We start from the raw sequence: 12,916 nt of genomic DNA on the forward strand, positions 1-12,916 counted from the left end.
AGATGATAAATGAAATGCTTTAAAAGGTTAAATTGAGGGTTGTTGAGATACCTTCATGGCGGGAAAAAAGATTGCTTTACTCATCAAACTATTAAAATGTACTTATTAAACTAAAAAGAGGGAGATGAGATAATCTTTGTTTGGTAAAGTAAAAAGTTGTAAAATGTCTAAGTACATTGCAAAAAGTTTTAAAAGGTTAAATTGAAGGTGGTTAAGATGCCTTCATGATGGAGGAAAAAAATATAACCCATGAAAATGGGAAGATAATAAGATAAAAGATTTAGATAAAGATGATTAAAAATTTGAAGTGGAAAACTTCAAAAACAGAAGTACAAAAAGGTAAAAAAAAAAAGAGAGAAGATGTAGAAAGATAAAGATATAGGAAGATAAAAAGATGTAGAAAGACAAGAATTTTATACCCACAAAATAGGAAATGAAAGAAAACTAGGAGAGAAGAAAGCAACTAAGCGTAAATATAAAAACCTTAGAAGAAAACTAGAAGATAGAAATAAGATGGAAAATGGTTAAAAATGTCAAGTAAACGTATTTCAGATAGAAAATACAAAGGGCTAAGACAACTATGGTTTCAAACCACATCTAAAAATTAAAAGGACTAAAGTAATTCTAAAAACTAAGGCAAAATGCTTTTGAAAGACTTAAATTTAAAAGGATCTTAAAGGGGTATATATCCCCCAAAGATAAACTTAAAATAACCCTTTTTTTACTCTAAACTTTTTAAATTTGGATTCATCAGGACTTAATGCTGCGGAAAGACATATGTATCAAAAAATGTACATAAGCCTAAGGTACTTTGGAAAGATATTCTAACAGGACATTGGAAAGCTCCTGACCCAGTGTTTGTCTGGAGTCGGGGTTCTGTTTTTGTGTTTCCACAGGGAGAACAGCAGCCGATTTAGATTCCAGAGACACTAACTAAAACAATTTCTACAGACCAAAAAGAAGATAATTTGACTCAAATCCATAACAGCTGATATCCAGAGCTCCAGCTTGGCTATTCTTACATCTGCGACAGTGATTAACCATGGTGCCTTTTTTTTTTCAATATCTATTTTATTATTGCATTTTTCCCACATCATAAAGTTCTATTTTATTTTTTGAGCTCATACAAACCTAGGTTAATGTTTTTCTGATCAGCTTTGTTTTTTGACTGTGTTTTATTTTTTGACTGTGGAGTTTTTAAACATTGCAATGGAGATTTTACCTAGGTAAAGCTACAAGGCTGTTCTTATGTGTTGTATGTTATGAGTGCACTGTTTTGTGTTGCATGTCAGTATGTGTGTATGTCCATATTTTTATATGAGGAGCGCTCATGAAAAAATGGATCCGAATTTTCTTTTTTTTTATTCACGTGATTTAAGTGGTTTAATCTAAATTAGGTAAACAGCTGTTAATGATTGTTTTCAAAGGTGGTTAACAGATCTGTTTGCTTACTATTGTTTTTAAAGGTGATTAACAGATCTGTTTGTTTACTTTCACTTTTCCTTTTCATTATATTTAATAATTCTGTTCAGGATAATATCTCTTTAACATCATTGCCAGAATTCCCATCTCCATCCCAGTGCCAGTGAAGACTAAGAAAACCAAACTACAGCTTCTATGATAGCTATCACAGTAAACTGTATAAACTGATGCATCAATGAATATAACTCAACAAGTAATGCTCAATCAAGGACTTGATTTACTTTGAAAGGAAATGAACATATTGATAGACTCCTCCGATTTGAACTGCTTGCAGAACTTGCTTGGACTATATATGAGTTGCATGCATTGTGAACTATCGTCTGGTGCAGCAAATTGTGGTACTGCTGGCATATTCTTGCTGATGGTGTCACTAGTGATGCAATTTCCTTGCCAGCGCACCCCATGTTAATTGTGGTAATGCTGGCATCTTTGCTGATGGTGTCACCAGTGACACAATTTTTCCAAAGGAGCCGTCAATTGGCTTGGTGTCGTGGCATTTCTGTATCCTCCTCCCTTCTACTAGTGATGGTCTAAAATTTGGGGGCCAACAGAGGTGAGGCAAGAACCTCACCCCCCCCACTGGCACCAAGGTTAAATTTGGGGGCCAACAGAGGTGAGGCAAGAACCTCACCCACCCACACTGGTGCTTAGGCCTATCCACAAGCATGGCTGAATGCTGGACCGGTAGTCAGTGACGGGTTGATCTGGTTGCAGTGGATTCAACCCAAGACAGGAAACTGACGTCTAAAGGTCAGTTCTCCCATGACGGGTAAGAACCATATGTTGAATTGGACAACCTACCAGGCATGGTCCTTTAGCCACATTGCTTGTTGTTTAATTAATCAGAAGGGGGGAGAAAATTAATGCTGCAGTCTTGGCTGGGCACAGAATCAGGAGGCACTCACAGCCTTGTAGATTCAAACAGCAATTCTTTATTCCCGACTCACACCGCCTCCACACAGGTTCAGGGGCAATCCAATCTCCCGAACAATTCACCTCCTAAAAACTTTTTCTCCAGGAGAACTCAGCGGGAACTCAGGCTGCAGGCACGCCCTACTCCCAGCAGCAATAATCTTCAACCTCCAACTTCCCTAAAACTCCTTTTGTCTTAAACCGGGAACACCCTAAGGAGTGGGATACTTCCTCAAACCTGATCAGCTCTAAACCCGGATCTGCCTTGGTCCTTGAGCAAGGTCACCTTACATGCAATGTCAACAGTGAAATCTATTTAACATGGGGTACGCTGGCAAGGAAATTTTGAAGCTTCATTCCTACTTGACAATGGCCCTCAGCAGGGGAGAAAATAAAATTACAATATAATGCATATGAAACCACATATCAAGCTTCAGTTTCACCCAAAATAAATCCTCTGCAGAAAAGAACCACATTTATTTTCAGCACCAACAGTTAAATTATATGAAGTTACATAAAGTGTACAAAAGGTATATAAAGTTCCCCTTGAGAAAGACACTCCTATTACTAACTACTGACGAAAAGGAACAGAAGATTCTTGCCAATAATTAAAGGAAACTGATAGGCAAATCAAATGCACAAAAAAGAAAATTAAAAAAGGCATCTTATCACTACCTCTAAAATATCCCCATTCATGAATGTTCTTGTTATATCTAGAAACCATCTGAGAGCCAGTATTAGTGGTAGAATACTTCCATGAAGATTAGATAAGACGGAACAATTAAAAGTTTCATCACTGCAGATAAAGTCTGAGACTCTAGAAAACCAACAACATTGCAGAATGAAAACTGAAAACTCAAAAGGAGAATCATTTTGAAAGCTAAAGAGTTTTTAATTTCTTAAGTATAACACTTATGACATGAGAGGCGAGTCTGAGGGGAAATACACTTTTCCCTTCTGATGAAAATTCTATTAAGGTTAAATTTGGAAAAGGGAAAGAAACCAGAGATGTATGGAGAAAGGGAACACATTTATCTCTTCTTAATCTGTGTCAAATGAGACCATAGATTATATAAAGCTCCATAATTACACACTGGGTGGTATCCCATTTCTTGTGATACGAAAAAAAAAATGATGCAGAATCATGGAGGCTCATGACTGGAAATAATTTTTATATCTAATTTTGCTTCCATACATCATCCCTGCCAAGGTGCTGTTGATTTGATTTGTGGGTGGGGAGCCAAGAACTGCCACAAGAGAACAAATTCTGCATAAGCTACTATCAGAACAAATGTACTTAAGTGCCACTTCCCTGAAAGGAAATATTCAAAAGGAAGATGGATTAAACAGGGGTCCTTTCCTAACTGAGTTTTTCATTTTATAGGGAGCTAAGATAAAACACAACCTGACTGAAGGCAAAGAAGACAAATGAATGCCAGAGGAGCAATGCAAACAAGGTGCCACCCAAACACTCATCAGTCGGCAAAGATCCTTTCTGGTCAGGTGCTGAAAGCAGGGCTCCTCAGGAAGACAGGATGAGTGCTGCCACCCAGAATGGCAAGAGTCCTAGGGATGAACAGAGTTAACAGGCTACAATGAGAGAGGAGAAAATGCAAATCAAGCCCATTTATCCAAAAGCTCAAAGAAGGAAAGAAAGATGACTACTACATGAAAAATGCCACTTAGGTACATGGAAAAACAGTTCCAAGTTTAAAGGTTACCAATCCTATTTGGTATGCTTGAAAGAAACAATAGATGGTTCTTTATATGGAGTACTGCAACTGGGACTCTGTCTACATATAAAGTTTGTACCTAGAGGCACCATGTTTCAAGATCATTCCCTAAGAGTCAGAAATGGCAACAAAATGAAACTAGCTTTCCATAGGGATTACTCTTATTTTCTGTCTTATTTTCTGCTGTGTGGTGTTTTATTTAGGGTGAGAACTTTCAAGGATGCAACCTGGAATGTCTCTAAACTGGAACATTCCTACAGTCATCAAAGACCCTTGCTACTATTTTACGTAAACAATCCACATATCACATTTTTTTAAATGAAAAGGACAATACTCATAAGCCACTAGAAGGACACTCCTAGTGAATCTCCCCATTTAAAATATCAAAGCATGATATAAACAATGTCATGTCTTTCATCAGAAGATCCATACAACTGGCTGGAAGTAGAACCCCTGAGGGAACCTTCAGGCATAGAATATAGGAAAAGCAGGAAATGGATGACCCAGAAGTTGCAAAAAAGAAAAAAAGGGGGGAAAAAAAGCACACAATGGACATAATATTCTGCTTTCTTAGAGTAAAAACAGCACAAATGATTAGGTAAAATGCACAAAAAATTAACTTTAAATATGCATGCCTGAGTTACTATCTCAGACTTAATTTACAGGATTAACTCTAATGTCCATGAATCCTTCCCTTTTGAAGCAGCAAAGCTAAGAATTGTCAGGTTTTCATCATGACGACCTTTATGATGTGTAGAGCCTTCTGGAACTTGATGTGAGGGGTAGCAACCACAACCAGTTCAGTTCTGTTTCAGAAAGTCTCCTGACATTCTATGCTGTGCCAGGCCTAAGGTGTGTTTGGAGCACAGGGCCTGGCAAAGAGGTCAGGTTAACTCTACAAAGACCCCAAGAAATCAGTCATTTAAATCTACACTGCTACCCATCAAAAGTAAGAATATAACACCTGTCAAACTTTTACTTACACTTCCGGCCCAAAGTTCTGGTGATACCTCTGCAAGTTTATAGTAGACATATACAGGGTCACCTTTTTTAAAATTCACAAAACGACAATCTGGTCCTGTGAAATCTTCAACAGCTTCACCTCGATACATTAACACTGTATATGAACATTGAAAAAAGAAAAAAACAAACATTAGGATTTGATTTTTCACAGTCCATATTGACTCATCAGGAAATATGAATCCCACTATGAACAAAAATCAGTACTCTCTGGAATCACTTTTAATTCACCTGCTCAAAGTATCTAAAATCCTTAGAGATTTTATTGCTATAAAATACAATATTCCCTGCAATTAGACGAGGGAAAAGGAAGCTTCTCTATTTTTCTCTGTGCTGAGAAATAAAAAGCAAAGTGGCTACCACCAACCATAGCTGGTTTCAGTGAAACTCTTGGTTCTTGCAGGCCTCCTCAATGTTTTTCTGTTTCATAATCATAGAAAGCTTCATTTTGCAAATATGTAAATCCAAGTGTAGACATGGACAGGCTTAAGTATGGCTTCATGCAGAGGTAATAGGGAAGAGGTTAGAATATCCAGGAACCCCCAAGGGGTTAATTAACTTGAACTAACTGCTAAAAGACATTACCTTTAAGTGGCTGCAAGTGCTACCATGCAGCCGTAAACACTGTCAATTTCATTTGCAGCAGAGTTGCTGTCTCTGGGTTTAGGATCTGGGTAAATAACCAGGAAATATATTTTCTCTGAGCAAATATTGTTGACTATATCCAACATTAAGATTGTTTCAAAACATCCTCATTCGTATTGTTTTTAATAAACAAAATCAAAAGTGGGTATCCTATCTGACAAGGAACAAGTTTAACCACGAGAAAAGGTCAGGCAATACCTTCATGCTTAAAATGCAGGACTAGGATCACAATTGATCTAGAAACTGGTAGAAGCAACATTTTTCTTTTGGTTGACCAAATAGACAGTTTCTGATTTAAGATGAAATGGACAATAGATGTATGTAAAAAGCACAAAGAAATGGAAATAACACTTTTTCTAAAAGCCAATTAGCAGTAAAATACACAAGAATGTGTGTTTTATAAAAATATATGTCTGAGGAACAAACACAGATTTGGAGAGGGTAACTTGTTTTTTTGAAGCTAAAATAGGACTATTTTCAGAACTGTCAGCATCCTAATTCATATGTAATTAAGAGGCCAAGTTGAAGGTGAGAGACACTTTAAGGTGGGGAATTCTCATCACAAGTGGAAATGGCAATGTTTCTCTTGTTCCCCCTTAGGTCATAGAGGATTTATAAATCAGTAATATATTAGGTGACAACATAATGCATACTATGGAGCACCTATTTAGTTCTTTTTTTTTTTTGGAGCACTTATTTGGAAGGCACACAAGGACACCTTACATACACTCCTCACTACTTCCTACAACACAACACAGACCCACCTGTTGTTTTTGGTCACATCTGTTTGGACACAGGCCATTTCTCAAGTTATGTTACCCCACTGAACCTAACCAACACCATGTCTTAGTACTGACGAAGCATCAGTGATGAGATTGTCCAGGTATCCCACGTAGGATAGCGCTCAATAGCAAAGAATAGCAAAAATGAAAGAAAATATCATGGCAGCTGCTTTGCTTCTCTGAGTGTTTATTTATTCCAGCCTTAGGGTTACCTCTAGGAACTTCTTAACATATATTGGAGACATCTTTTTTCTTTATTGGAGTGGAACAAACAATTCAAATTACAAAATTTGGTTTTGGTAACACCAATTTAGACATAAAGAGCTCAATGGTAAACTTCTTGGCCTTTTTAGCATGAATATTTTAAAATATGTACTGCTTACAATTTATGGACAACACGGTCATCAAGTTGCAAGGTTACTAGAAACCAAGCGGGAGTCCATAAGAAGTATTCTGGGCCAGTAAATATATAGAGGAAAGAGGTTCCAACAACACTAGTGACTTAGTCTAAAACTGAATTGGCTTATAAAAATCTTGGAGTATTTATTATTGTTATTGAAACAAACCTCTTCATCTGAATCTGAGTGGCTACATCCTCCCCACTGCCCACCTCCAATCCAGGACTGGGAAGCAATTCTGTCCGCTTCCTGTGCACAGAAGAGGCTGCAGTTCCCAGGTGGCTGGTGCAGATCCTTGGCCTCTTTCAAAAGCAAAAGATTATTGGCCCACCTGCTACCCTACCTCAAATATGAAGGGAGGCTTCTATGCACAGAAATGACAGGATTGAAGCAGAGTCGGGGCCGAGACCTCGGAACACATTGCGTGCCTGGACTCGGTGCTCTTCCCAAGCCTAAACTCTAGTCCCTGTTAAAAGGCAAAACCAGCCAAATCCACAGTGCAGCAAAAGGACAAAGGGGCCAGTGAGCCTTTCCCAAGGAGCCCCACCATCAACCTGCCGCGGGAATTAGGACCACCGAGCCCTGGAGAGCATCTGCCCTGATACTGCATCGGCCCAGGTCCCTGTAGAGGGAGCAGAAAAGCGCTCTGCTACAGCGTGGGCACAACCCCATCACCCACTGAGATCCTAGGCGAATCCTGGAAGGGAATAAACTGAGAGCTGTCCCTGGGGAATCGTGTTTCCCAACCCCCGCCTCAGTCAGTAGAGAAAAATAAAACGCTGGCAACAAGTGGGAGTCGAAGCCCCCCACAACCCGAGCGGGCTGGCTGGGGCGGCAGCAGAGCCAGAGGGGACACACGCAGGGTCCCGAGGCTCTGTCACTCCTGCTCCCCACCCGTCATCCTGCGACCCCCCTCACCCAGCCCTCGGGGCTGGGGACCGGGAGATCGGAGCCCCATGCGGCCCCAAAGAGCTACAGTGGAGACCCTGGGCTGCCCGCCCGCCTGCGCACTCACTGCTGCATTCGTCGTCTGCACAGAGTTTGTGTTTTGACCAGCGCTGGCCGGTGCCCGGGTCCGGTTGGCTCGGCACTCGCCAGTTCGGCCGCAGCACGAACAGCCAGAAGAGCACCATGAACAGCCAGAAGACCAGCACCTGCGCCACAGCCATGTTGTGGTCACCTGGGTGAGCCGGTGAAGTAGGCTGCAGCGGGCGTCTGTGGGCGCGTAGGAGGTGGAGCTCAGGGGGCTTGGGTAGCCAAGCGCAGAGGGGTGGCACCAGGGAAGGCTTAAGCCTTTCCCGGGTGACACTTCAGCAGGGATATCTGGGGGTCGGTCCACAGACTCTACTGGAGAACGCACGGAGCTGGAGCTTCGTCCTTCTCTAGTCCAGACCTTCTCCTCAACTGAAGACCTTCTCCTCTAGTTGCTGCCTTGGCAACTAGGACTCTCCTTCTCGTCCAATCACCTGCCTTTGCTTCTGTGCCCTCACAAGCGACCCTCCACATGATTCTAGTAGTCACCCACCCATCCCCCCCCCCTGCCAACTGGTCCTTTCTGGCTTTCCTCAACGTCTCATTTCTGGTTCATCCTGAACTAGCCCACTCCACCATCACTCCCATCCCCCATTCCTGGTCTGGTACCTCCTTTTCTGAACTACCAAATCCCACCCCTGACTTGTCACAGCTAGTCTATGGTTCCAGGCTCCCTCCCCTTCAAACTCCTAGAGGTTCCTTGAAGCCCCACCCCAAGATCCCTCTGATTAGGAAAGGGGAAGGTGAATGGAACTGTGAGTGAGGGTGTAAACTGGAGACAGTGGCCTGCTTTTTTTTAAGGCGGGGACAGGTGGGGGCAGAGAGATGGACATTAGTCTTCAGGCTAAGATCTTGAGATTCTTATCTTTATCCGTAAGGGAAGAAATTATTTAATTCAAAAGCATATTTTTAACTCTCATTTTGTGCTACCATTCATGCCAGACGCTGGACAAAGCCCTAGCATGGTGTGGGAGTGAATGAAAATCAAAAGACAAGATATCTGGTCCTGGACCAAAAAAGTCCACAACTTAGTGGGAACCAACTGACAAAACCGATTGTCAGAGAAGAAAGCTAGTAGCTAACATTTCTTGAATGCTTTCTTTATGTCCAGTTGTTATTCTGAAGGTTTTATACATATCAATTCATTTAATCTTGATAACAATAGTACCTTACAGTAGTAGTAGGTCCTATTCCAATCCTTATTTTAGAGTAAATTGAGGCAGTCACACATCCAGTGAGTAATGGAGCTAAGTATCAAGCCCAAGGAGTAGACTCCTTTTCATCACAACCTATCAACTAACAAGCAATTGTACTTTCTGACAAGAGGAGCAAAATCTGATTTAAATCATAATATAGCTGAATTACTGATATGTACAGTTAAGGGGGGAAAGGCACAAGCTAGCCAGCCCAAGGAAGAGTGTCTGCAATGCTCCCATCCTGGGTGGAGCCATTCTCGTTTGTCTGTGACCAAGGGCTTGTTACTATAGTCTCTGCTAAGGTTATTCATCAACCTCCAACAATGAACCCATCAGTTGTTTCTCCAAATTAACTGAATCTTTAAAACTTAGAGAAAAGAATGTAGTCCACCATGTTCATAATGTTAAATAAAGAAAACGATGGGAAAAAAAGGTGTGCACAAACATTTGTCTACAGGGGCCATGAGAGGTCCCCGTTGGTCCAGTGTACTTCTGCGCTTTCTGGAGAACCAGTGGATCATACAGAGAAACTGTCTATCTGAGTCATTCTTCATTTCTTTTCTACCATGTATTTATTATGTTATAAAATGTATCTAGTAGGCATCTCTAACAACATGTTGAAAACTGAACTCATTTTTCTCTCAAAATCTGCTTTCAGTCTTCCCTATCTCAGAAATAAGAATGACAATTTAATTCCCATTATCCAGGTGCTCAAAGCCCAAAACTTACAAACCACCTTTGATCTCTTTTCTCTCACATTCCAACTCCAGTCCATTAGACAATATTATGTCTTTATTTTTATAATTTTATTGAGATATAGTTGACCTACAATAAATTGCACATTTAAGGTGTAGGATTTGATAAGTTTTGACATGAATATACCCATGAGACTATCACCAAAATCAAAAAAGTATTTCATCCTTCTTTGTAATCCCTCCCCTCTCCTTTTCTGGGCTGTCTCCAAACATCTCCTGTCATCATAGATTGTTTTGCATTTTCTAGAATTTGATATAAATTATAAAGCATTTTATTTATTTATTTTTCTGACTTCCTTCTTTCCAAATAAGCATTTGAAACATGCCTAGAATCTGACCACTCCTCTGCATCTGCTAAGCCAATATAAAGGCCAAACCCACATCATAAGTCACCTGAATGATTCCCATAGCCTTCTTCTGTCCTTGCTTCTGCCCTCATTTTCCCCAATATCTATTGTCCTGATGGCAACTAGAGTGATATTCTTAAATATAAATTTGATTGTGTCTCTCTGCTCAAAATCTTCCAATAGCTTCCCATTTCCAAATAAAAGTCAATGACTTTAGCCAGGCCTGGTCGTACTCATCTGTAATCCCAGCAGCTCAGGAGGCTGTCAGGAGGATCCTGAGTTCAAAGCCAGCCTCAGAAATGTAGTGAGTCCCTAAGAAACTCAGTGAGACCCTATCTCTAAATAAAATATTTTAAAAAGGACTGTGGGTGTTGCTCAGTGTTTAAGTGCCCCTGGGGGTTCAATCTCTGGTATCAGGAAAAAAAAGGAAAAAAAGCCATGACTTTATTATGGATTGGCCTGCCTTATTATGGACTGTTCTTATTCAATGTGACTCCCCTCATCCTTTTCTCCCCATTTCCTAACATTCTTCTCTTGTCTGTTAGTTCCATTTAAATACACCAATCCCACCCCTGCTTCAGAGCATTTACACTTGCAACTTTGCCTCAACCTTAACTTCCCAAATCATCTAACTAGCTAACTACCCCCTCACTTTATCATGTCTCTGTAACAGTGGCATTTCATGTGATAAAGGCTTTTCCTGGCCATCCTACACAAAATAGAGCCTCTTGCCATGACTATCAAGCCCATTACCCTGCCTTTCTTTCTCTTCAGACTTGCCTTACCACTTTAGACTTCTCTTACCACTTGCCTTACGTTTGTTTATCTACTTGACTGCTCTGACCCAACCTCAAACACAATTTCCAACAGGAGCAGGAAATTAGTTGTTTTGTTCACTACTGTTACATCAGTGACTAGGGAAATGCCTAGAATGTATGAGAGAGTTAACAAATGATTTGTTGGATAAACTTATGGTTCCAATAATATTATAAATATACTACACTATTAACCTAAACACATATATTAACTATTAAGCCCCCATATATAAATAGTACTGAGAGGAAATAAGCTATGAGAACAAGGCATTTAAGGTCCACCTCTCAGCAGCATGCATCCTCAACTCCAGGAATGTACCCCTGAATGTGTTTGTTGAATAAAAACATATTTGTGTGGAGAGTAGTTGTTTGGTTACATGATACTGGAATATTTAAGTAGATCTTTTAAAACTAGTTTTAATTTTTTCTTATTTTTCTTATTATAGAATATGGTATGTTGTAGATTTTTTCTTATTGTAGAATGGAAATTAATGATAATTCATTGGTGGAAAAATCAGAAGAGCAAAATGTTCTAATTGCATATTACCTTCTTGATATTTACTTTGACTCATAATCAGATATACTTTTATATGCATAGTCAGTGCTTCCAGTTACTGAAGAACTAGCTGCTTAGTTTGTAGAGTTTTCAATATTTTGATTTATCAGTATTATTTTTTAAACTTATTGCCTTAAAGACATATTAACTAGTCTGGTGGATAATGAGAAGAAAATTTCTCAACTGGCCGCAATAAGGTAGTGGTAGTTCTTTCTACCAGGATACATACAATTAGTGGATGAATCAGCATTCACTTTTACTCATAGCATTTAAATATGTGGCATTGATGTTTAACATGTTTAATATAAGGTTATATTAAAAACCTTCAGAAAAGGAACAGGATAGAATGTGGTGGTGATTGTTGGCATGGAGATAAATAATCTCAAGTGAATTATTCTTTAATACCTCAAAGGGAATTCTTACGGGGTAAGGGTTGAGTAATTGTTAAAGGTAAATGTGACCAGTTTGGGTGTAGGGGACATAAAATTCTAAGATATGAAGGGTTCCTAATGTCAGAGTACAATCTAAATGAGACAAGAAAAACATATCTGAAACAAATAATTGGCAGCATAATAACATATACCATTGGAAATTTGTGAAGGCACTTGCCTAGGAGCATTCAGTAGGCCTACCGCTGCTGTTACCAGGAAGAACCTCATCTATTGTAAATGATGTGCCAGAGAATAGTGTTAAACATTTATGGAAGACTAAATCTCTCCAAGAGGGGCAACAGATTTACCCTCGCATATGAAACATTGGAAAAAAAAGTGGACAAAATACAAACAACAGTTCTCAGATATTAGATAATAAGCAGCATAAGAGTGATCTCTAAGATAAAGTTAGGCATGAGAGATGAGTGCTAGGATTATCCCAATTTACTCCCTGGAAAGAATTTTTCAGGCCACATCCAGATAAGGGAAACTCAAATAGAAAATCTCCTGAGTTGAAGAGATGGATTTTAAAGTCTGAAGAGATCGATGCAGCTAGAAGTCCTAGAGCAGAATAAAGGAGAGAGTAGAGAACTGCAGAGGGAGGGAGAGTGTGTACATGCACTAGCTCTCTAGACATCTATGGAGGGTTCCCCTGAAGTCTGCGGCTATGTAACAATGGGCTCATATGTAAGGCCAGAGAAAGAACCTTCAGAAAGGAACAGAATGGAAGGTGGTGGTGATTGTTGGCATGCAGATCAATTTTTGTAATCACCAGCTAGAATGGAAAATCTATAATAAAAGGGCATCAAGTA

At 39.7% G+C, this 12,916-nt stretch overlaps 1 protein-coding gene across 6 annotated transcripts in view; it reads right to left on the minus strand.

Annotated features, from left to right (window-relative positions):
- LOC144373863 (transport and Golgi organization protein 1 homolog) overlaps window positions 1-12,916 on the minus strand; it is a 47,032-nt gene that overhangs the window by 5,285 nt on the left and 28,831 nt on the right. For 5 of the 6 annotated variants that reach the window (XR_013433401.1, XM_078036814.1, XM_078036812.1 and 2 more), the window contains one exon: window positions 5,111-5,244. Coding sequence is in view for 5 of the 6 variants with exons in the window: in XM_078036811.1 (XP_077892937.1) it covers window positions 5,111-5,244 (134 nt within the window). In the remaining variant the exon portion in view is untranslated. Of the gene's footprint in view, window positions 1-5,110; window positions 5,245-5,732; window positions 5,828-12,916 lie in introns of those variants that run through there. The other variant, XM_078036815.1, reaches the window with a different exon arrangement.

The sequence above is a fragment of the Ictidomys tridecemlineatus genome, unplaced genomic scaffold (assembly GCF_052094955.1).
Source record: "Ictidomys tridecemlineatus isolate mIctTri1 unplaced genomic scaffold, mIctTri1.hap1 Scaffold_52, whole genome shotgun sequence".
Lineage (NCBI taxonomy): Eukaryota > Metazoa > Chordata > Mammalia > Rodentia > Sciuridae > Ictidomys > Ictidomys tridecemlineatus.